The following is a 21,985-nucleotide window of genomic DNA, read 5'->3' as shown; positions in this document are numbered from 1 at the left end:
GGAAAAAGCCAATATGCTAAATGACTTTTTTCATCAGTATTTACACAAGAAAATCCCATGGCAGACAAAATGTCTAGTGATAAAAATTCCCAATTAAATGTCACCTGCTTAACCCAGCAGGAAGTGCGGCGGCGTCTAAAAATCACTAAAATTGACAAATCTCCGGGCCCGGATGGGATACACCCTCGAGTACTGCAGGAATTAAGTACAGTCATTGATAGACCATTATTTTTAATCTTTAAAGAGTCCATAATAACAGGGTTTGTGCCACAGGACTGGCGTATAGCAAATGTGGTGCCAATATTCAAAAAGGGAACAAAAACTGAACTCGGAAATTATAGGCCAGTAAGCTTAACCTCTACTGTGGGTAAAATCCTGGAGGGCATTCTAAGGGACGCCATACTGGAGTATCTGAAGAGGAATAACCTCATGACCCAGTATCAGCACGGGTTTACTAGGGACCGTTCATGTCAGACTAATTTGATCAGTTTCTATGAAGAGGTAAGTTCCGGATTGGACCAAGGGAACCCAGTGGATGTAGTGTATATGGACTTTTCAAAAGCTTTTGATACCGTGCCACACAAAAGGTTGATACATAAAATGAGAATAATGGGGATAGGGGAAAATATGTGCAAGTGGGTTGAGAGCTGGCTCAGGGATAGGAAACAAAGGGTGGTTATTAATGGAGCACACTCGGACTGGGTAGCGGTTAGCAGTGGGCTACCACAGGGGTCAGTATTGGGCCCTCTTCTTTTTAACATATTTATTAATGACCTTGTAGGGGGCATTCAGAGTAGAATTTCAATATTTGCAGATGACACTAAACTCTGCAGGGTAATCAATACAGAGGAGGACAATTTTATATTACAGGATGATTTATGTAAACTAGAAGCTTGGGCTGATAAATGGCAAATGAGCTTTAAGGGGATAAATGTAAGGTCATGCACTTAGGTAGAAGTAATAAGATGTATAATTATGTGCTTAATTCTAAAACTCTGGGCAAAACCGTCAATGAAAAAGACCTGGGTGTATGGGTGGATGACAAACTTAAATTCAGGGGCCAGTGTCAGGCAGCGGCTACAAAGGCAAATAAAATAATGGGATGCATTAAAAGAGGCATAGATGCTCATGAGGAGAATATAATTTTACCTCTATACAAGTCACTAGTTCGACCACACTTAGAATACTGTGCACAGTTCTGGTCTCCGGTGTTTAAGAAAGACATAGCTGAACTGGAGCGGGTGCAGAGAAGAGCGACCAAGGTTATTAGAGGACTGGGGGGTCTGCAATACCAAGATAGGTTATTACACTTGGGGCTATTTAGTTTGGAAAAATGAAGACTAAGAGGTGATCTTATTTTAATGTATAAATATATGAGGGGACAGTACAAAGACCTTTCTGATGATCTTTTTAATCATAGACCTGAAACAGGGACAAGGGGGCATCCTCTGCGGTTGGAGGAAAAAAGGTTTAAGCATAATAACAGACGCGGATTCTTTACTGTAAGAGCAGTGAGACTATGGAACTCTCTGCCGTATGATGTTGTAATGAGTGATTCATTACTTAAATTTAAGAGGGGACTGGATACCTTTCTGGAAAAGTATAATGTTACAGGGTATATACACTAGATTCCTTGATAGGGCGTTGATCCAGGGAACTAGTCTGATTGCCGTATGTGGAGTCGGGAAGGAATTTTTTTCCCCAATGTGGAGCTTACTCTTTGCCACATGGGTTTTTTTTGCCTTTCTCTGGATCAACATGTTAGGGCATGTTATGTTAGGCTATGGGTTGAACTAGATGGACATATAGTCTTCCTTCAACCTTAATAACTATGTAACTATGTAACTGTTCTCCACTGTCCTTATCTAATCTTATACTTGGTTAACCTCATGCTGCCCCAACCCTCCTACCTACAATGTATGAAAATGAAAGTGAAAATGTGTTGCAAATTCTTAGTAGTAAAGCTCCTCCTCTAGACTAGATGTTTGGTGTGCGTCTTCCAAGCATCTCACAGCTGCTACTCAGAAGAGGAAAACTGTAAGAAGTATTATCCTTTCAACAAACTTTGCATCAGTTAACTGTGAGTACATGAGGAATAACAGAATTTAATTTCGAAAAATATTTGGATCACAAGGACCATGCAAAGCGTTCATGCATAGAAGAGTCATCCCCATCAAAGAACACAGCCAGTACATTTCAGCATAATGTTTCATGTGCACTAAAAGAAATTGAGAAATTTGACCGTTCATCAAAAATAACAGTGCAACAAGCAATTCCTCTGTATCCGGACATTGTCAGAGACGTTGCCCGAGTGGTCACTGCTTTGCCACCAACCCAAGTTAGTGTAGAGAGGTTGTTCTCTGCTCTCAAAATAATTAGATCAGATTTGAGGGCATCCACGAAAGAGAATCTGACAGAGGCAATACTTTTTCTGAGGACAAATTTATAGATTTCATCTTATTAACTGCATAAGTGTTTATTGCATATTTACTAACAAGAGTTTAGAAAAGTTTATAAAAGTTATTTGCTATATTCTAATTGTATTCTAATAAATATAGTTTTTGCTCTAAGTGGTCTGATTACTTATATGATGGTGAGAAACTGAATAAGCACGATGTTAATATTTGACAACAGTAAATTTATTGTTACGAATTGGCCATTTATGAAGGAGTCGGAGTCGGAACCTGATAAAACCCAGGAGTCTGAGTCGCAACTGTGGCTTACCGACTCCACAGCCCTGCATTACAGGCTTTATAATACATGTGATTGAAAACTAGTCCAAAACTGTCGAGTATAGATGCAGGACTCATTGCTACAAAAATCGCTTTGGATTCAAATGATCTTTTATAGTTGCCAAAATATTCATCAAGTTTATTACATTATAGAGGTCCTGCAAGCCCCTGGACAGGTCTGCTTTAGTAAGTGCTTGTATTCCCTGTGTACTAAGTCTGGAGCATTATTGTTCAAGCCACAGCTTCATGAAGGGCCATGTCTCGGTCTTCTTGAAAATGCATCAATAAATTGACAAGTAGGTATTACCAGTCCCCAATAGGAATTCTCCCTACACAGTATCGACACTGACTGGAGCCAATCAGGGTATAGAAGTAAAAAGCCCTCTGGACAAAGGTAAAGACTAATGTCGGATGAACCTGCACTCTTACGTGTATGGGGCGCCTGCCAACTGATGGCTGGGAGAGATGTTGATTGAACATGTCCATTTTCGGACTGTCGATCGCATTGTTCTCCCAGAAATAAGCCGCTGACCAAAATATCACCAAATGCTGTTCTCATACAAGAGCACTCAGCTAAACGAGAAGATCAGCTACATGAGTAAAATCGGCTTTAGGGCCATATTACACAGCCACATATCAACAGTTTATTAAATTCCATCAACGCTCGTTTAAAGAGACTGTCAGCACAGAATGACTGTTCAAACTAAGTCATGCCGCTTCGTGCTTCATGGTGGGGCCAATCATTTATATACACCTTCCCACCTGCTCGTTTTCACTCTTCTTCCACCCACTTCATCTTTGATTGACAGCTCTTGCTACATGACCAGAAAAAAGAGGAGTCATATGGAAAACAAGCAGGTGGGAAGTTGTATATATATGACTGGCCCCGCCATGATGCACCGAGCGTTTGTACTTGGCTTGAAAAGTTATTCTGTGCTGACAACAGTCCCGTTTAAGACTTTCCCTTTTAGGAAGTGCTGCCAACAAAGATTAATTTATTAAGGCTACATTAAAAGATTTGATCAGTTAACATACAAGCCACTTACTCACTGCCATATTTACATTGGCCAATGATTACGGATGTGAACCTGTCAGTAGGATTGTGCACAGTAACCTACACACACTGTCAGGTCGGCGCCGTTATACTGAATAAAATGAAACCTTGGTTGATGAAATCTTATGGTTGTTCTTTAATCTTTATTTTAAGTTTTGTGTTAATGAGATTCTCGTGCCCTAAGGCGGGGCCGGGATATGTAGTGCTCTGATTAGACAAGAAAAAAAATTCTTCCTACAAGATGGCGCCACCGGTGTATGCGCAATAGCAGGTCTCGGAGATAGCTGAGAGCTGCTACTGCACAGGAGGCGCCATCTTGGGAGGAGGAATTTTATTTTTCTGTTCCAGCAAGATGGCGCTGCCAGCGCATGTGCAGTAACAGCTCTCGGATCACAGCTACACCGAAAGCAACTACTGTGCAGGCGAGGCGGCACCAGTTTCAAATTGAGGTGTTTTTTTTTTTCTTTCCTCTAGTTGAATAACTTGAATAAAACATATTATTGCCATGGCCAGCACCGCCTGCAGAAGGTTTTTTTAATTTTTTTTTTTAACGTATGTACAGATATTCATTATGCAAACTAGGGGGCAGGTCAGTGAGGGATCCGTGACCTGTCAGCAGTCTGCATTATGAATATCTAATCAGAGCACCACATACCCCAACCCCGCCTTAGGGCACGAGAATCTCATTAACACAAAACTGAAAATAAAGATTAAAGAACCAGGTATCATTTTATTCAATATAACGGCGCAGACCTGACACTGTGTGCAGGTTACTATGCACAATCCTGCTGACAGGTTCCCTTTAAATCTGAGTTATTTTTCAGTGTTGAATAAAGGGAATCTGTCACCAGGTTTTTGCCAGCTAACCTGAGAGCAGCATAATGTAAATACAGAGACCCTGGTTCCAGCGATATGCCACTTACTAAGCCGCTTGGTACAGTTTTCATAAAATCATGGTTCTATCAGCAGGAGATCATCACTACAGGACTAGTAAACATGCTGCCAGGTAGTCAAGCATATTCATGAGTTTGGTTTAATCCCGCCCCACCACTGATTTGCAGATATACACTGTACATGGGTAGAAAGTTATCAATCAGTAGTGTGGGTGGAGTTATTCACAGCTCAGCATTCAACTAACTTAAATCTGCAGAAAACGGATTTTCTCAAAATGACAGCAAGCAGCCCAGTAAGTGACGCATTGCTGGAATCTGGGTTTCTGCCCCTACATTATGCTGCTCTCAGATAAGGCAGCAAAAACCTGGTGACAGATTCCCTTTAATGCCTTTCAGTTTGCAATCTTCATGTACTGTATATAGAGTGTCTATTTGTTATGGGGACATGACAGTGAATTTGTTATCCCAGCGTAAATAACAAAACACGTCTTCTCTGGAGTCAATTATATATAACCACAAATTTACACTGATTTACTGTAATTAACATTTACTACTGGTGCAGGATACCAGGTAACTGGTCTATCTGGGTGCAGCAACTACAGAGAAACAAGCCATTTTTACTATCGTACTTATCAATGAATGAAGCAACTCAGTCTGGAGGAATATTCAGATAATATAAGATCCGATAGTTCAGATCAGTCCTGTACTTACATGAGGTAACAGATAACTTGCTACAATGGGTACAAACTTTAAGGGTTTCTCCAGTGAAAACAACATATCACTTATCCAAAGGATCAGAGGAGATCCAACCACTGGGACTGATAGATTGGCAAATCGGGGACCCTTCATCCCTGTTAGAGTGGGGCAGCAGTGTGCATGTATACCAGCTGCTCCATTCATTCCCTTAGGGGCTGTCGAGCGCTGAACTCAGCTTTTTCCTGCAGCCCCATAGAGAATGAATGGAGCTGTAGTTGGGCATCTTGGCCTACTGTTCCATTTTATAACTGGGATTAAAGTCCCTCATTGAGGATAATAATTCCTCCTCCAGCCAATTGGTATGAAGTCGGACCCACACGGATTAGCAAGTTATCATCTAACCTATGCAAAGGTGATAAAGGTGTTGTCCAGTAAAAAAAAAATTAAAATGAAAAATTCTGATTGCCATCATAGAAAATCAAAACAAACTACGTACTAATAATGGGATCTAGCAATAGGTTAGTACTGTATATAGTCTAGAAGAATGTAATTTGCATAATGTCATAGTAACATAGTAACATAGTTAGTAAGGCCGAAAAAAGACATTTGTCCATCCAGTTCAGCCTATATTCCATCATAATAAATACCCAGATCTACGTCCTTCTACAGAACCTAATAATTGTATGATACAATATTGTTCTGCTCCAGGAAGACATCCAGGCCTCTCTTGAACCCCTCGACTGAGTTCGCCATCACCACCTCCTCAGGCAAGCAATTCCAGATTCTCACTGCCCTAACAGTAAAGAATCCTCTTCTATGTTGGTGGAAAAACCTTCTCTCCTCCAGACGCAAAGAATGCCCCCTTGTGCCCGTCACCTTCCTTGGTATAAACAGATCCTCAGCGAGATATTTGTATTGTCCCCTTATATACTTATACATGGTTATTAGATCGCCCCTCAGTCGTCTTTTTTCTAGACTAAATAATCCTAATTTCGCTAATCTATCTGGGTATTGTAGTTCTCCCATCCCCTTTATTAATTTTGTTGCCCTCCTTTGTACTCTCTCTAGTTCCATTATATCCTTCCTGAGCACCGGTGCCCAAAACTGGACACAGTACTCCATGTGCGGTCTAACTAGGGATTTGTACAGAGACAGTATAATGCTCTCATCATGTGTATCCAGACCTCTTTTAATGCACCCCATGATCCTGTTTGCCTTGGCAGCTGCTGCCTGGCACTGGCTGCTCCAGGTAAGTTTATCATTAACTAGGATCCCCAAGTCCTTCTCCCTGTCAGATTTACCCAGTGGTTTCCCGTTCAGTGTGTAATGGTGATATTGATTCCCTCTTCCCATGTGTATAACCTTACATTTATCATTGTTAAACCTCATCTGCCACCTTTCAGCCCAAGTTTCCAACTTATCCAGATCCATCTGTAGCAGAATACTATCTTCTCTTGTATTAACTGCTTTACATAGTTTTGTATCATCTGCAAATATCGATATTTTACTGTGTAAACCTTCTACCAGATCATTAATGAATATGTTGAAGAGAACAGGTCCCAATACTGACCCCTGCGGTACCCCACTGGTCACAGCGACCCAGTTAGAGACTATACCATTTATAACCACCCTCTGCTTTCTATCACTAAGCCAGTTACTAACCCATTTACACACATTTTCCCCCAGACCAAGCATTCTCATTTTGTGTACCAACCTCTTGTGCGGCACGGTGTCATATTAGAATTCCTTTCAGCAGTGCAGTTCTTTGCATTGTAATAGTGAATATTAATAACTTAAATGGATATTTCCAACACTGAAAGTTGTCACCTATCTCTGCAACCCTGCAGACAATAAGTGGGAGACGTGGCACACATGCCGAGCCACGACTTTAACGTCGGCACTTGCGCTAGCAGCAGCCCGTTAGCGTATGTGCTGAACGGGCTGCTGCTAGCGCAGTGTGAACCTAGCCTTAGGGTTAGGGTTACGGCTAAAATTAGGGTTAGAACTAGGGTTAGGGTTAGAATTAGGCTATGTGCACACGGTGCAGATTTGGCTGCGGATCTACAGCAGATTTGGCTGCGGATCTGCAGCGGATTGGCCGCTGCGGATTCGTAGCAGTTTTCCATCAGGTTTACAGTACCATGTAAACCTATGGAAAACCAAATCCGCTGTGCCCATGGTGCGGAAAATACCGCGCGGAAACGCTGCGTTGTATTTTCTGCAGCATGTCAATTCTTTGTGCGGATTCCGCAGCGTTTTACACCTGTTCCTCAATAGGAATCCACAGGTGAAATCCGCACAAAAAACACTGGAAATCCGCAGTAAATCCGCAGGTAAAAGGCAGTGCCTTTTACCTGCGGATTTTTCAAAAATGGTGCGGAAAAATCTCTCACGAATCCAATCCCAATGTGGGCACATAGCCTTAGGGTTAGGGTTGGAATTAGGGCTAGGGTTGGAAATAGGGTTAAGATTAGGCTGTGGTTAGGGTTATGGTTAGGGGTGTGTTGTGGTTAGGGTTGGGATTAGGGTTGGGATAAGGGTTAGGGGTGTGTTGGGGTTAGGGTTGTGGTTAGGGGTGTGTTGGGGTTAGGGTTGTGATTAGGGTTATGGCTAGAGTTGGGATTAGGGTTAGGGGTGTGTTAGGGTTAGTGTTGGAGTTAGAATTGAGTGGTTTCCACTGTTTAGGCACATCAGGGGTCTCCAAACGCAACATGGCGCCACCATTGATTCCAGTCAATCTTGCATTCAAAAAGTCAAATGGTGCTCCCTCCCTTCCGAGCCCCGACGTGCGCCCAAACAGTGGTTTACCCCCACATATGGGGTACCAGCATACTTAGGACAAACTGGGCAAGAATTATTGGGGTCCAATTTCTTCTGTTACCCTTGTGAAAATAAAAAAAATTGCTTGCTAAAACATCATCTTTGAGGAAAGAAACATGATTTTTTATTTTCATGGCTCTGCGTTGTAAACTTCTGTGAAGCACTTGGGGATTCAAAATGCTCACCACATATCTAGATAAGTTCCTTGGGGGGTCTAGTTTCCAAAGTGGGGTCACTTGTGGGGGGTTTCTACTGTTTAGGCACATCAGGGGCTCTGCAAACGCAATGTGACGCCCGCAGACCATTCCATCAAAGTCTGCATTTCAAAAGTCACTACTTCCCTTCTGAGCCCCGACGTGTGCCCAAACAGTGGTTCCCCCCCACATATGGGGTATCACCGTACTCAGCACAAACTGGACAACAACCTTTCGGGTCCAATTTCTCCTGTTACAATAAAAAATTGTGGGCTACAAAATAATTTTTGAGGAAAGAAAAATGATTTTTTATATTCACGGCTCTGCGTTATAAACTTCTGTGAAGCACTTGAGGGTTTAAAGTGGTCACCGCACATCTAGATTAGTTCCTTAGGAGGTCTAGTTTCCAAAATGGGGTGAAATGTGGGGAAGCTCCAATGTTTAGGCAAACAGGGGCTCTCCAAACGCGACATGGTGTCAGCTAACGATTGGAGCTAATTTTTCATTCAAAAAGTCAAATGGTACTCCTTCCATTCCGAGCCCTGCCGTGTGCCCAAACAGTGGTTTACCCCCACATGTGAGGTATCAGTGTAATCAGGAGAAATTGCCCAATACATTTTAGGATCCATTTTATCCTGTTGCCCATGTGGAAATGAACAAATTGAGGCTAAAAGAAATTTTTTGTGAAAAAAAAAGTACTTTTTATACAGATCAATTTGTGAAGCACCTGGGGGATCAAAGTGTTCACTATGCATCTAGATAAGTTCCTTGGGGGGTCTAGTTTCCAAAATGGGGTCACATGTGGTGGAGCTCCAATGTTTAGGCACACAGGGGCTCTCCAAACCCGACATGGTGTCCGCTAAAGATTGGAGCAAATTTTTCATTGAAATAGTCAAATGGCGCTCCTTCCCTTCCGAGACCTGTCGTGCGCCCAAACAGTGGTTCTCCCCCCCACATATGGGGCATCGGCGTACTCAGGACAAATTATACCATAACTTTTGGTGTCCAGTTTCTCTTTTTACCCTTGGGAAAATAAAAAAATTGTTGCTAAAACATCATTTTTGTGACTAAAAAGTTAAATGTTAATTTTTTCCTTCCATGTTGCTTCTGCTGCTTTGAAGCAACTGAAGGGTTAATAAACTTCTTGAATGTGGTTTTGTGCACCTTGAGGGGTGCAGTTTTTAGAATGGTGTCAATTTTGGGTATTTTCAGCCATATAGACCCCTCAAACTGACTTCAAATGTGAGGTGGTCCCTAAAAAAATGGTTTTGTAAATTTTGCCGTAAAAATGAGAAATCGCTGGTCAAATTTTAATCCTTATAACTTCCTAGCAAAAAAAAATTTGGTTCCAAAATTGTGCTGATGTAAAGTAGACATGTGGGTAATGTTATTTATTAACTATTTTGTGTCACATAACTCTCTCGTTTAACAGAATAAAAATTCAAAATTTGAAAATTGCAACATTTTCAAAATTTTAGCCAAATTTCCATTTTTTTCACAAATAAACGCAAAAATTATCGACCTAAATTAACCACTAACATGAAGCCCAATATGTCACGAAAAAACAATCTCAGAACTGCTAGGATTCATTGAAGCGTTCCTGAGTTATTACCTCAAAGGGACACTGGTCAGAATTACAAAAAACGGCCAGGTCTTTAAGGTCAAAATAGGCTGGGTCATGAAGGGGTTAATCCAAAGGGGCTTTTTAGAGCCATGTTCTTGGGATCATTAGGGGTCTCAGTAGTCAGATCCCCACGAACCACAAAGTTATCACTATCCTATGGATAGGGGATAACTTAATAGTAAAAAAAAGAAGAAATGTCCAGCTTCACCAAATCCGTAAAAATAATTTTCTTTATTCACAAACTATAAACATGGAGGATACAGACTTCAGCACGAACCATATGGGTGTGAATCTCAACGCGTTTCTGGAGACTAAGCTCCCTTAATCATGTTATGGTTAAGGGAGCTTAGTCTCCTGAAACGCGTGAAGCTGGACATTTCTTCTTTTTTTGATTCTACACGCCTGGACACAGCGGGTCCGTGCTCCCGAAGATTGGCTTATGCATCACGGGTGAGCTGGCTTATTTTTCCTCATAACTTAATAGTCCTTTGAAGTTTAGAAATGTAAAAAATTTACTATTTAAAGTATCACATAAAGTTGATATAAATAATGAGTGCCAAAAGCTTAAACTGTATAATATTACTAGATTCACAACCAAAGAATTGGCTAGTATGTTCACGCTTTAGTTACAACATCATAAGATATTTTACTGTTTATACATAAAAAGTTTCTTAACTATAAATTGAAGTATCTGATATATTTCATATTTTGTGTTCAAGAACACTGATTAATGTCAATTTCATGCAAATTAGCTCTCCTCTAGAAGGAAAAACATATCCTGTAGTGCCCCCTAAAGATAGATGTAAGATAATGTGCAGAGCATGTGTGCAGTCACAGTTCCAGGGAGTGATTACAGCTGCCATTCACATTGTAGAGAGCGGTGACTGTAACCACTTTGTGCACCGCGCCCATGACTGAAAGCCAAAGATGGTTTTTGGAATAAAAGAATCACATTATATCTGTGACATCCTTTCCAAAAAAACATCAAAAATCATTAAAAAAAAATGTTTAAAAAAAATTAACGATTCAGCACAGGACTAAGCGTCAAATGGAAATAGATACAAAAACATGTAGAAGTCAGCAATACAGTGTATGACTTTTAGAAGTTTTCATGGTTTCTGGTAAAGAACAATGTTCACATGAATTGATGAGCCAAGTGTTTTAACATTCAGTGGGACTAACCTTCTATGTTCATGGCATCTCGCAGTATTTGCAGGTTTTTCTTCTTTTCTCTGATCCTTTCCAAGGCACTTGAAATGGCAACAGAGGTTGGCACTTCTGGTCCGTGTTTTGCTTGGTCCATTTTCTGCTTGCCGAAAACATCAGCTCCATCACTTGACTGCCGGAGATCCTTCATTTTCGGCATGGTTGTAATTCGTCCATTCAAAGTTTCAGATACATTGCGATTGTAAGGTTTTACGGCAGACAACCCTCTCTCTGTGCCTTGGCTAGAGATGGACGATACATCGAACGATGAAGCCCAATTTTTTTTCCTTTGACTGCGTTCGCTAAGTTTTCTTTCTAAAAGGTTAGACTGCAGATTGCTGTAAGCGTAATGTGTTTTTGCTATATCCTCATAGGTGGAGCCAAGTTCTAATGAGGGGAAGCTGTCATCTTCATCGTCTTGTTCTTTACATGCCAGGAAGCCCATAGATTTGCTGAGGCCTCGGTTAAGAAAGTTCTGCTGTGAAACCGTATTAGCAGTGGTATCACGTTCTACCCGTCTGCCTGAAAATTGAAGGGTAACATGTCTTGTTAAATCAAGCGAATTTTTCATTTAATTTCAGCCTGAAAAAAATGTTCAAATTGTAGGGTTTTGTTTTTTCTAAGGATGAATATACAGAAATCGAACACATGTCCAGTCTTCCGACTTTACGGATGAGTATACAGTGATGGGAGCAAAACCGAAGAGTTTTTGAAACTTCTAATTAAAAATATCCTAGGTTTACCCCAGTGCATCTATCACCTATACGGTGAAAATGAAGACTACCATTGTACGAAACTTGCATTGACCAGAAGAACTGCCATTTGAGCATGAGAAATATTATTGGGATTGTATTCCTAATGTTCTTTTAGTATTTTTGATTACCGTACCTTGAAGACAAGATCATAAATTTAATTTTACTAGATCCATTTCTTTAAAAATAACCGAAGATGGTTTTTGTCTTCTGCACAATGTGGTCAAAGTTAATTTCCATATATCGTACCAGACAGTGTGGACTATGAAATATCGTCATAGCAAGAAATAAAGCAACAAACCACATCCTGAAACTGTTTAGATCATTCTGTGTCCCAATTTCCACTGAAAATGTAAACACAATTTCTATTGGAATATTTGGATGGATTTGCCTTTCCCACAGGTTCAGAAATAGTAATATTAAAACAAAAATTACAATGTAACCCAATATTAAAAATACATATTGAACTCAATACATAGTGAATAATGTTCTGTGCCCTAAGGAGGATATCATATTCATGTGTGGTGTAACTGTATATTCAGATGGATGCATATCTAGGAATTCTTTTTGTATCGAGTGTTTCATTTGCAAGTGACCTAGCTGCACATCCTGAGCATATCGATCCGAATATGCAGAAAATGCCTTCAATCCAACATTAAGGGTTAACAAAATATCAAACTCTCCAATGCATTAGACATGCAAAAGACAAAAAAAAATTATTGTCCATACTTTTTATTGTGCAAAAGAAACAACCTTGATTGCTCCTAATATCAGCAAATGAAGAACTAAAAAATAAAATGCAGGCTTGAGGCCACCATAACTTTGCGTTATATGCACTACCAAATTTTTTAAATTTTTTATTTACAATTATGATAAATGCTAAAAAGTCACCTAATAAAAAAAGAAACAACGGCAAGTTAAACATTATGTCCATGGTGTTCTTTTTTTTTTCTTAGGTCTCTGAATATTGCAAGCCACTGATGCCCAACGGGTGGCCTGCTTGCCTGCTGTGTGGACCGGAGCCCAGGGGATGCACATAAAGCGCAGCTGCTGTTATCAAGATAATGATCAGGTCAGGCAGGAGTGTACCTTCCAACCATAAAGAATAGGAGATACATGGCAGCAGGGGCATGGTAGGCTCTGTACAGAAAAACACATCCTGCCACCACGAAATGGAGAAAAATAGGTACTTTTTCTATTTTAAATATTCTCATTATTGGCAGAAATAAAAGGGAACAAAGCTCATCACAATGGATGTGTAAAAGTGCCCGATAACAAAGCTCATCACAATGGATGTGTAAAAGTGCCCGATATTTGTATTAGAATGTCCAATGTCTTTTATCCATGCTAGTGATGAGCGAACGTCCTCGGATAAGGTGTTATCGGAGCATGCTCGTGTTCTAACCGAGTGTCTTCGGTGTACTCGAATAATATGTCCGAGTCCCAGCGGCTGCCTCTCTCACAGCTGTTCAACAGCCACAACACATGCATAGATTACCTGCTTGTTAGGCAATCCCTGAATGTGTTGTGGCTGTCGAACAGCCGCGAGACATGCAGCCATGGGACTTGAACAATATTTTGAAGCACGCCGAAAACACTCGGTTACAACACGAACATGAGCTCTGAAAACAACTTATTCGAGGACGTTCGCTCATCACTTATCCAAACATAATCTGAATATTAGGTTATGAAATCAAGTGCCACATAAGAGAGCCGTCAATGTATCAGGTTGACCACCACTGGCTGACTTGGCTACATACAGGGGTATTCATGGATCTGTATGGTAACTGTGTAAATTGGTAAATAATTTTATATAAATAGAGCTATACATAAATAAGCCTGGACATAAAGATGACAATAAAAAATAAAAGACTACTAAGGATGTCTTTTCTGTTGGATAAATACATTTTAAGAATGTTTTTATGTTTTTTTTTGGCCACAGCTAGAAGTGGATCCAGGGAAAAAGGAGAATTACAAGTCATTTCTTCATATTTTCCATTCCCTTAAAAAACATTTCTTGTTTTGGATTTTCAAAATATTTTTCAAAAAAGCCTCTGTGTATGTACCACCCTTACAGTAGCAAAAAAAAAAATGACATATATCGCTACATTTATAATATAATTCCCCTGAAGGTGCAAGTTAACAGCTCGGGATGGGTTGTCATAATGAGAATCTGTATCGCAACTGTTTTGTGTGGAAAGGGTTAGGCCCCCATGGGCATTAAGTCAGCCAATACCATTGGGATGGGCTCAATGTCTAAGGTGTATAGAAGCCTGTCGGCTCTTCATGGTGTAGTGAGGAGAGATTTGTTGAATTTCAGCACCCTATCCTTTTTTCTTCCTGGAGAGATTCCTCTGGCAGTGGGTTTTCTTAGGGCATGTACACATAGTGTCTTTTAGACGCAGCATGCGCGGACAGTTTTTGAAGTAGAAGACGAATCAGGAAAACCCTGTTCGCGTTTGACCCCTTTTTTTTCCATTTTCATTATATAATATGATTTTCATTAAATATAAATTAAAGGGAACCTGTCACCTGAATTTGGCGGGACTGGTTTTCGGTCATATGGGCGGAGTTTTTGGGTGTTTGATTCACCCTTTCCTTACCCAATGGCTGCATGCTGGCCGCAATATTGGATTGAAGTTCATTCTCTGTCCTCCGCCCATATGACCGAAAACCGGTCCCGCCAAATTCAGGTGACAGGTTCCCTTTAAAGGCAGCGTCCAAGTAGAAGCCGCTTGAAGAATGGACAAGTCCCTGGTTTTAGCCACTTCACACCTTTCGAAGCCTGAAGCTGTTAAATGACGGAAACCCAAAACCTGGTGACAGATTACATTTAAGGTAAAATTATATACTTCTGCTTTTTTAATGCTTTTCACAATCACAGATGTTGTTAGTTTATCGTGAAAAAAGGTACTATTACACTGCAAATATATAACTCATTTACCTTAAGGGAGAATATATATTACAAAAGAACATGACACCTAATTGTGACATATGATGAATAGACAGATAGTGTCAAGCAGTAGATAAAACTAAACTAAAGACCAATAACCTATATTATTAACCCCTCACATTATTAACCATTCACAATATCTGCCATCAATGATCCTAAAGGCATTTCTCTGCAAACAGCCTAATTAACCATACACATACAGTTGTGAAAGGTAGTTCATTCTAAATGAAGGTTATTGTGCCAATATCTACATAAGGCAATGGTTCACTTTCATTGTTGGGCAATGCAATCTTTGTAGTGACTTGATGTTATCTGCCGGGAGGCTGCATCACTTCCTGACACATACATCTCTATTCTTGTTTAAAGGGAACCTGTCATTTGATTCATGCATGGCAGCATGAATCAGAGCCTGACCTCATGATTGCAGCCAGGTATGTTTTTTTTTCCCCAATATAGTTTGAAAACCTATCCAGGTACTATAGGGAGAGACATGACAAGTCTGGAGCAATCTCCAGAGGACTTCTCCCTGCACCAAAGTAATTCAAATAAATGGATAGGCCCGGTCAACAAAATCAGGAACCACTCTTTCTGGGCAGCTAATAATAATAATAATAATAATTTTTTTTTCCGCAGCGCTTTACAGTTTTGCACACATTATCATCACTGTCCCCCGATGGGGCTCACAATCTAATTTTCCTATGAGTATGTCTTGGTAGCTGCACTCTGGCTCATAAAGGTGGATTCATCATGATACTATAGACAGGCAGCAAGATGGCGTCTGCTGCGGACAAGTCTGAGAAGAGAGATGTACCTGGCTTCGATGATATGACACTGGCAAAAAGCTCAAACACAGAGTTCTAAGAGTTTTACTTAGAGGGCATATCCGAAACGTTAAAAAAAAGGCAAATAGTTGTTAATAAAGGTATTTACCTGTCTGTTATACCCGGTGCCATTGACCGCTCCTGCCAGAGACTCAGCTACTCCCTGTCAACAGAGCAGCAGTTTCTATTCCTATTGACAGGGGCAGATCTACTGGTGTCATGCTGATTGACAGCCGGCTTCCCCCGATTAGGCAGTGGGAGCCGGCTGTAAATCAGCAAGACACCAGTAATCCTGCCCTGTTAACAGGAAAAGAAACTGCTTATCTGTTCACAGAGAGTAGCTGAGTCTCCGGCAGGAGTGGTCAATGACATGCATAGGGTATAACAGACAGGTAGTTGACTCTATTAGCAACTACGTGCCTTTTTTTTCCTAAAGTCCTGGATATCTTCTTTAATGGAGCAGCAAAGAGTTAAGGTGTCAGGAATGACTTGTTAGTAATGGGTGGGACATTCCTATCCTCCAATCTATCAAGGGCAGCTGGGCTAAAAGGGCAGTTCACCTGCTCATAATTGTCTGTGTATAGAGGTGGAAACATCTCTGAGACCTTATGTGGGAGCTGGAGAGACTTCCTACATTTGGTCAGACTGTGTGCTGAGAATATTGTGAAGAGATGACCCCTTTACAACTGTATGAACTACCGTATCTTGTTTTGCCTTATGCTGAATGGTTATTTTTTTTGCTGGAAAATATTTATGAAATTAATAAATCTGCCTGTTTAGAGACAGAAACTGCATACCTGTGTGAACGCTGCCGAACGCCTACCTGACAAATCCCTACAATACCTACATGCTCTAATTGGCCATATTTAAAGAGGTTTTCAAGGTGATACAATATTTTTTTTCTTCGCTTTAAAGGGACTCTGTCACCCCCTCCAGCCGTTAGAAACTAAAAGAGCCACCTTGTGCAGCAGTAATGCTGCATTCTGACAAGGTGGCTCTTTTAGTTATTGGTGCAGTCAAAGCAGAAATAAAGCGTTTTATAATTTGGCAAAAATACCTGTCTTTAGTCGTGGAGGCAGGTCTTAACCCCCCTGCTGCACACGCCACACTGCCGTCACTTAAGGCTTCTTCGGCGCCGGGCGCCGCCCCCTCCGTGCTGTTTTCAAATCAAATCCGGCGCCTGCGCTGTTTTGTTCTGCCTGGGGCAGGCACAGTGAGCGCTGCCCGTCTGACCTCAGATGCAGTCTCGCAGACTGCGCCTGTGCGGCCACCCAGCTTGTGAATCCCAGCCCCGCACTGTGCATAATGCATAACACACTGCGGGGCTGGGATTCAGAAGCTGGGTGGCTGCACAGGCGCAAGACTGCATCTGAGGTCAGACGGGCAGCGCTCACTGCGCCTGCCCCAGGCAGAACAAAACAGCGAAGGCGCCGGATGTGATTTGAAAACAGCGTGGAGGGGGCAGCGCCCGGCGCCGAAGAAGCCTTCAGTGACGGCAGTGTGGCGTGTGCAGCAGGGGGGTTAAGACCTGCCTCCACGACTAAAGACAGGTATTTTTGTGAAATTATAAAACACTATTTCTGCTTTGACTGCACCAATAACTAAAAGAGCCACTTTGTCAGAATGAAGAGTTACTGCTGCACAAGGTGGCTCTTTTAGTTTATAACGGCTGGAGGGGGGTGACAGAGTCTCTTTAAAAAAAAAAAAAATACAGAAAAATCCTAGTGGCCACTATAGGCAAATATAAGAGACTTAATTACTTAAGTCACAATACTAGTATGTCAAAAACTGGGAAAAACCCACATGTTAAAAGAGTTTTTTCCCTGCTTAAATTTATGATGCAAAATCCCCCCTGAAATTGCTACCTTTTACAGCACCTCCAGCAGTTGATCTGCCTCAACCTTAAGATTACATCTGAAAAGAAAAGCCTGTTCTTATGGAATGTGAAAGCTTAGAGGGGTTGCTCAGGTTTGGAATGAAAGTCTGGAATGTTAGGCTACTTTCACACTAGCGTTGTTTGCTGTACGTCGCAATGCGTCGTTTTGGAGAAAAAACGCATCCTGCAAATGTGCTTGTAGGAAATTTTTTTTCTCCACAGACTTGCATTAGCGACGCATTGCAACATATGGCCACACGTCGCATCCGTCGTGCGACGGATGCGTTGTGTTTTGGCACACAGTCGGCACAAAAAAAGTTACATGTAACATTTTTTTGTGCGTCCAGTCCGCCATTTCCGACCGCGTATGCGCGGCCGGAACTTCGCCCCCTCCTCCCCGGACCTTACAATGGGGCAGCGGATGTGTTGAAAAACTGCATCCGCTGCCCCCGTTGTTCATTATTATCGAAGTTTGCGTCGGTACGTCGGGCCGATGCATGGCGACGGCCCCGTACCGACACTAGTGTGAAAGTAGCCAATGTGACTACAGACTTTTTCAATCCTCACAGAATGTAAACCACATGCTGTCAGGATTCTCAGGTAGTGGGGATGAGGCCGGTTTCACACGTCAGTGGCTCCGGTACGTGAGGTGACAGTTTCCTCACGTACCGGAGACACTGACTCACGTAGACACATTGAAAGCAATGTGTCACTGCACATGTCAGCGTGTTTTCACGGACCATGTGTCTGTGTGCAAAACACGGAGACATGTCAGTGTTCATGGGAGCGCACGGATTACACGGACCCATTAAAGTCAATGGGTCCGTGTAAAACACGTACCGCACACAGACGCTGTCCGTGTGCAGTCCGTGTGCCGTGCAGGAGACAGCGCTACTGTAAGCGCTATCCCCCCCCCACGTGGTGCTGAAGCGGCCATTCATATCTTTTCTCCAGCAGCATTCGCTGGAAAGAAGATATGAAAAATCCTTGTTTTTTTGTCCTCGTGTTTAAAATAAAGATCCCTGTCGCCGATTACAGTCATGAATATGCGGCTTCACCTCCCATAGGGGTGGAGCCGCTTATTCATTACTGTAATAAGCGGCACCACGTGACCGCTCATACAGGAGAAGGTGCGGCGAGGACAGGACGCTGCGAGGGAGCCGGGTGAGTATTTTAGTAACAGCGGGGGGGCGCACAGGGGGTGGGAGGGGGGGTGGCGACAGGGATCTTTATTTTAAACACGAGGACAAAAAAAAAAGGATTTTTCATATCTTCTTTCCAGCGAACGCTGCTGGAGAGAAGATATGAATGGCCGCTTCAGCACCAGATGCAGGGGACAGCGTTTATCTCTAGCGCCGTCTCCTGCACGCTCCGTGTGGTACCCAGTCGGCACACGGGCGACACACGTGTGCCGCATGTGTGCCACACTGATGTACCACGGGAGCACACGGACATGGATAATTCCGGTACCGATTTTTCCGGTACCGGAATTATCTGGACGTGTGAGACTGGCCTGAGAGTGATTTGCAATACTTCCGGACACATTCGAACTGGATGTGCACAGCCTTGAACAATACAAGTGATTTTACCAAAACCAAACACATCTAGTCAGTGTGTGACCGCTTGTATGCAAACTGCACTTTTGCAGTCTTGTGATTGCCCACTCTCGTTGCCTGCACTGGATTTTTGTGCACATGCTGCGTTTCTCCAGCGAAAAAAAACACATTGCGGAAAAAAAACGCAGAATGTTAATTAATTTTGCTGATTTTACGCGGTTTTGCCGCTATATTATTGCATTGGGAAGCTCCGAAAAAAAAAAAACGCGAGAAAAACACAAAAAAAAACGCAAGTGGATTTCCTGCGCAGGAAGTGCGGTTTTGCTAAGGAAAATTCTGCAGACATTTCTGAACATGTGCACATGCTATGAGGATTCAAAAATTTGCTGGGTAGAAGAGCAAAATGAGCAACTGTAAGTACACAGTGCTATACAATATGATGACTGCAATATCGTAAGAGGATAAAAACATTAAGGCTATGTGCACACGTAGGAAATGTGGTGCAGAATTTTATGCACAAAATCCGCATCTCTTGGCAGAATCCGCCGCTGCTGATTTGCTGCGGTTTTTATGCGGATTTGTCGCGGAATTGATGTGGATTTTATGCGGATTTTCTGCAGTTTTTGCCACTGCATATTTCTATCATGGAGGGGTGCAGAAATGCTGCAGATCCACACAAAAGAAGTGACATGCACTTCTTTTAAATCCGCAGCAATTCCGCACTGATTTTTCCACACAGCTTTTTTTACCCCATTGATTTACATTGTACTGTAAACCACAGTGCGGATCTGAAGCGTTTCTGCACGGAAAAATCCCCTGCGGATCCGCAGCAAATCCGCATCGTGTGCACATAGCCTAACAGAGTGCTTCTTTAAGCAAATAGAGCAAGTCAAATTAAACAGTCACAAAACCACATGTACTGTATACAGTGATTTGAAAGAATGAAACTACAAAATGGCAAAATATCCATATTAATTCAGAAATCTCACAAAAATACCTACAATTACCAAAATTAGATACTCTGAATCTAGCATTAAAGTCAGGTCAGAGAATGGGAAAAATGTTTCTAATGGAAACATGAGCTATCATATCAAAAAACTATAAGCAAAAACAACTTTACAACAAACCTGTGGGCAGACCTTTCCCTCGAAGTCGGTCACGGATTGCCTGGCTACGATCTGATTCGTTCACCTTATTGCCTGCTTGATCCATCTGAAAGGAAAAATAAATCATTAACTACAGAAGCAAAAGAAAAAGATTTCATTTATTAATTTTTTACAAAAAAAGACATCTTTGCTACATCACTCGCTATTAATAGTTCCTGAGAATGTAAGAATAGCAAAAAGGGAATAGCCCATTAGATGGGACGATAATCGGGCAATCGTAGGATCGCTCATTCCCGACTATTATCTTGTCTACATATGCAAGTAATCGCTTGATATACAAGTAAATCGTCAGGCGATATAATTTTGTAAGCAAGCATGAAATCAGCAAATCATCATACTCTGTAGCATATCACCCTTTCATAAAAGGGTCCTAACATTTGTCCTTCTGATTGTTATTAATCCAGTTTTCAACATAACTCACCCAAGTCAGGCTGCCAAGCACCAGCTTTACCAGCTGTTTGATGTAATAGAAGGAAGGTGCACAGTTATTGTTGCGAATGAAGGCACTGCAGCCATCTAAAACTGTGCGTGTAGTCAGTCTTGTGATACAACTGTCATCACACATGTCCAGCAAAATACTGTTCAAGCGTTCCCCCAGTTTGATAGGCTGCAAAAAAATAATCTATGTTTATTACGATCACACAAACTATAATGCTCTAAATGTAAGGTACACATACAGGAATACAAAAAGACACATAGGTATGTGGTGCTAGAAAGCATTTTTGAGGCCCATTTTGGACAACAGTGTCCAGGGGCAGATTATCAGAGGGTCAATATGGGCGGTAGCCCAGGGCCCAGTGGTCTGGGGGGGCCCTGGGCTACCGCACAGATTTACCCTCTGATAATCATCTGTGAATGCCGGCGGCCGCCGCCGGATTTTATGTGCCCCCCCGCCGTACCCGGTGGGCAGAGAGAGGGGGCCCACATCGGGCCCCTTCCGGCGCTGCGGCGGTTTCCTATTGACGTGTGGGCGCGCTCCCGCACGTCAATAGTTAACAACAGCCGCCAGCCTCCACCGCCAGCCAATTGGAGGCTGGCAGCTGATGTCGGCCGCAGGCGCAAACGTCGCCGGCGTCTGACGTCATTGTCAGTCGCCGGCGAGTGTGCTCTGCTGCAGGGAGCTCGCCGCCTGGAGTGCGGACAGGTGAGGAGACTGCTTGTTTTTTTTTTTTTGTTTGTTTTTTGTTTTTTTTTTTTATAATGGTGGACACACTGAGGGCAATGCTGGAGGACACTGGGGCAGATTGCTGGAGGACACTGGGGCAGATGGCTGGAGGACACTGGGGCAGATGGCTGGAGGACACTGGGGCAGATGGCTGGAGGACACTGGGGCAGATGGCTGGAGGACACTGGGGCAGATGGCTGGAGGACACTGGGGCAGATGGCTGGAGGACACTGGGGCAGATGCCTGGAGGACACTGGGGCAGATGCCTGGAGGACACTGGGGCAGATGGCTGGAGGACACTGGGGCAGATTGCTGGAGGACACTGGGGCAATGCTGGAGGACACTGGGGCAGATGGCTGGAGGACACTGGGGCAGAGGCTGGAGGACACTGGGGCAGATGGCTGGAGACACTGGGGCAGATTGCTGGAGACACTGGGGCAGATTGCTGGAGACACTGGGGCAATGCTGGAGACACTG

General features: G+C 42.5%; 1 protein-coding gene across 8 annotated transcripts in view; it reads right to left on the bottom strand.

The window, feature by feature from the left end:
• Positions 1-21,985, bottom strand: part of PTPN13 (protein tyrosine phosphatase non-receptor type 13) — a 376,092-nt gene that overhangs the window by 196,348 nt on the left and 157,759 nt on the right. For 5 of the 8 annotated variants that reach the window (XM_069743364.1, XM_069743366.1, XM_069743365.1 and 2 more), the window contains exons 5-7: positions 20,765-20,950; positions 20,305-20,389; positions 11,196-11,741 (exon numbers count right to left, since the gene is read on the bottom strand). In XM_069743364.1, coding sequence (XP_069599465.1) covers positions 11,196-11,741; positions 20,305-20,389; positions 20,765-20,950 — 817 coding nt within the window. The remainder of the gene's footprint in view (positions 1-11,195; positions 11,742-20,304; positions 20,390-20,764; positions 20,951-21,985) is intronic. The other 3 variants (XM_069743372.1, XM_069743373.1, XM_069743371.1) reach the window with 1 other exon arrangement.

Source organism: Ranitomeya imitator, chromosome 1 (genome assembly GCF_032444005.1).
Source record: "Ranitomeya imitator isolate aRanImi1 chromosome 1, aRanImi1.pri, whole genome shotgun sequence".
Classification (NCBI taxonomy): Eukaryota; Metazoa; Chordata; class Amphibia; order Anura; family Dendrobatidae; genus Ranitomeya; species Ranitomeya imitator.
The sequence above is the reverse complement of the archived record's forward strand: the minus strand, read 5'-3'. Positions and strand labels throughout refer to the sequence as shown.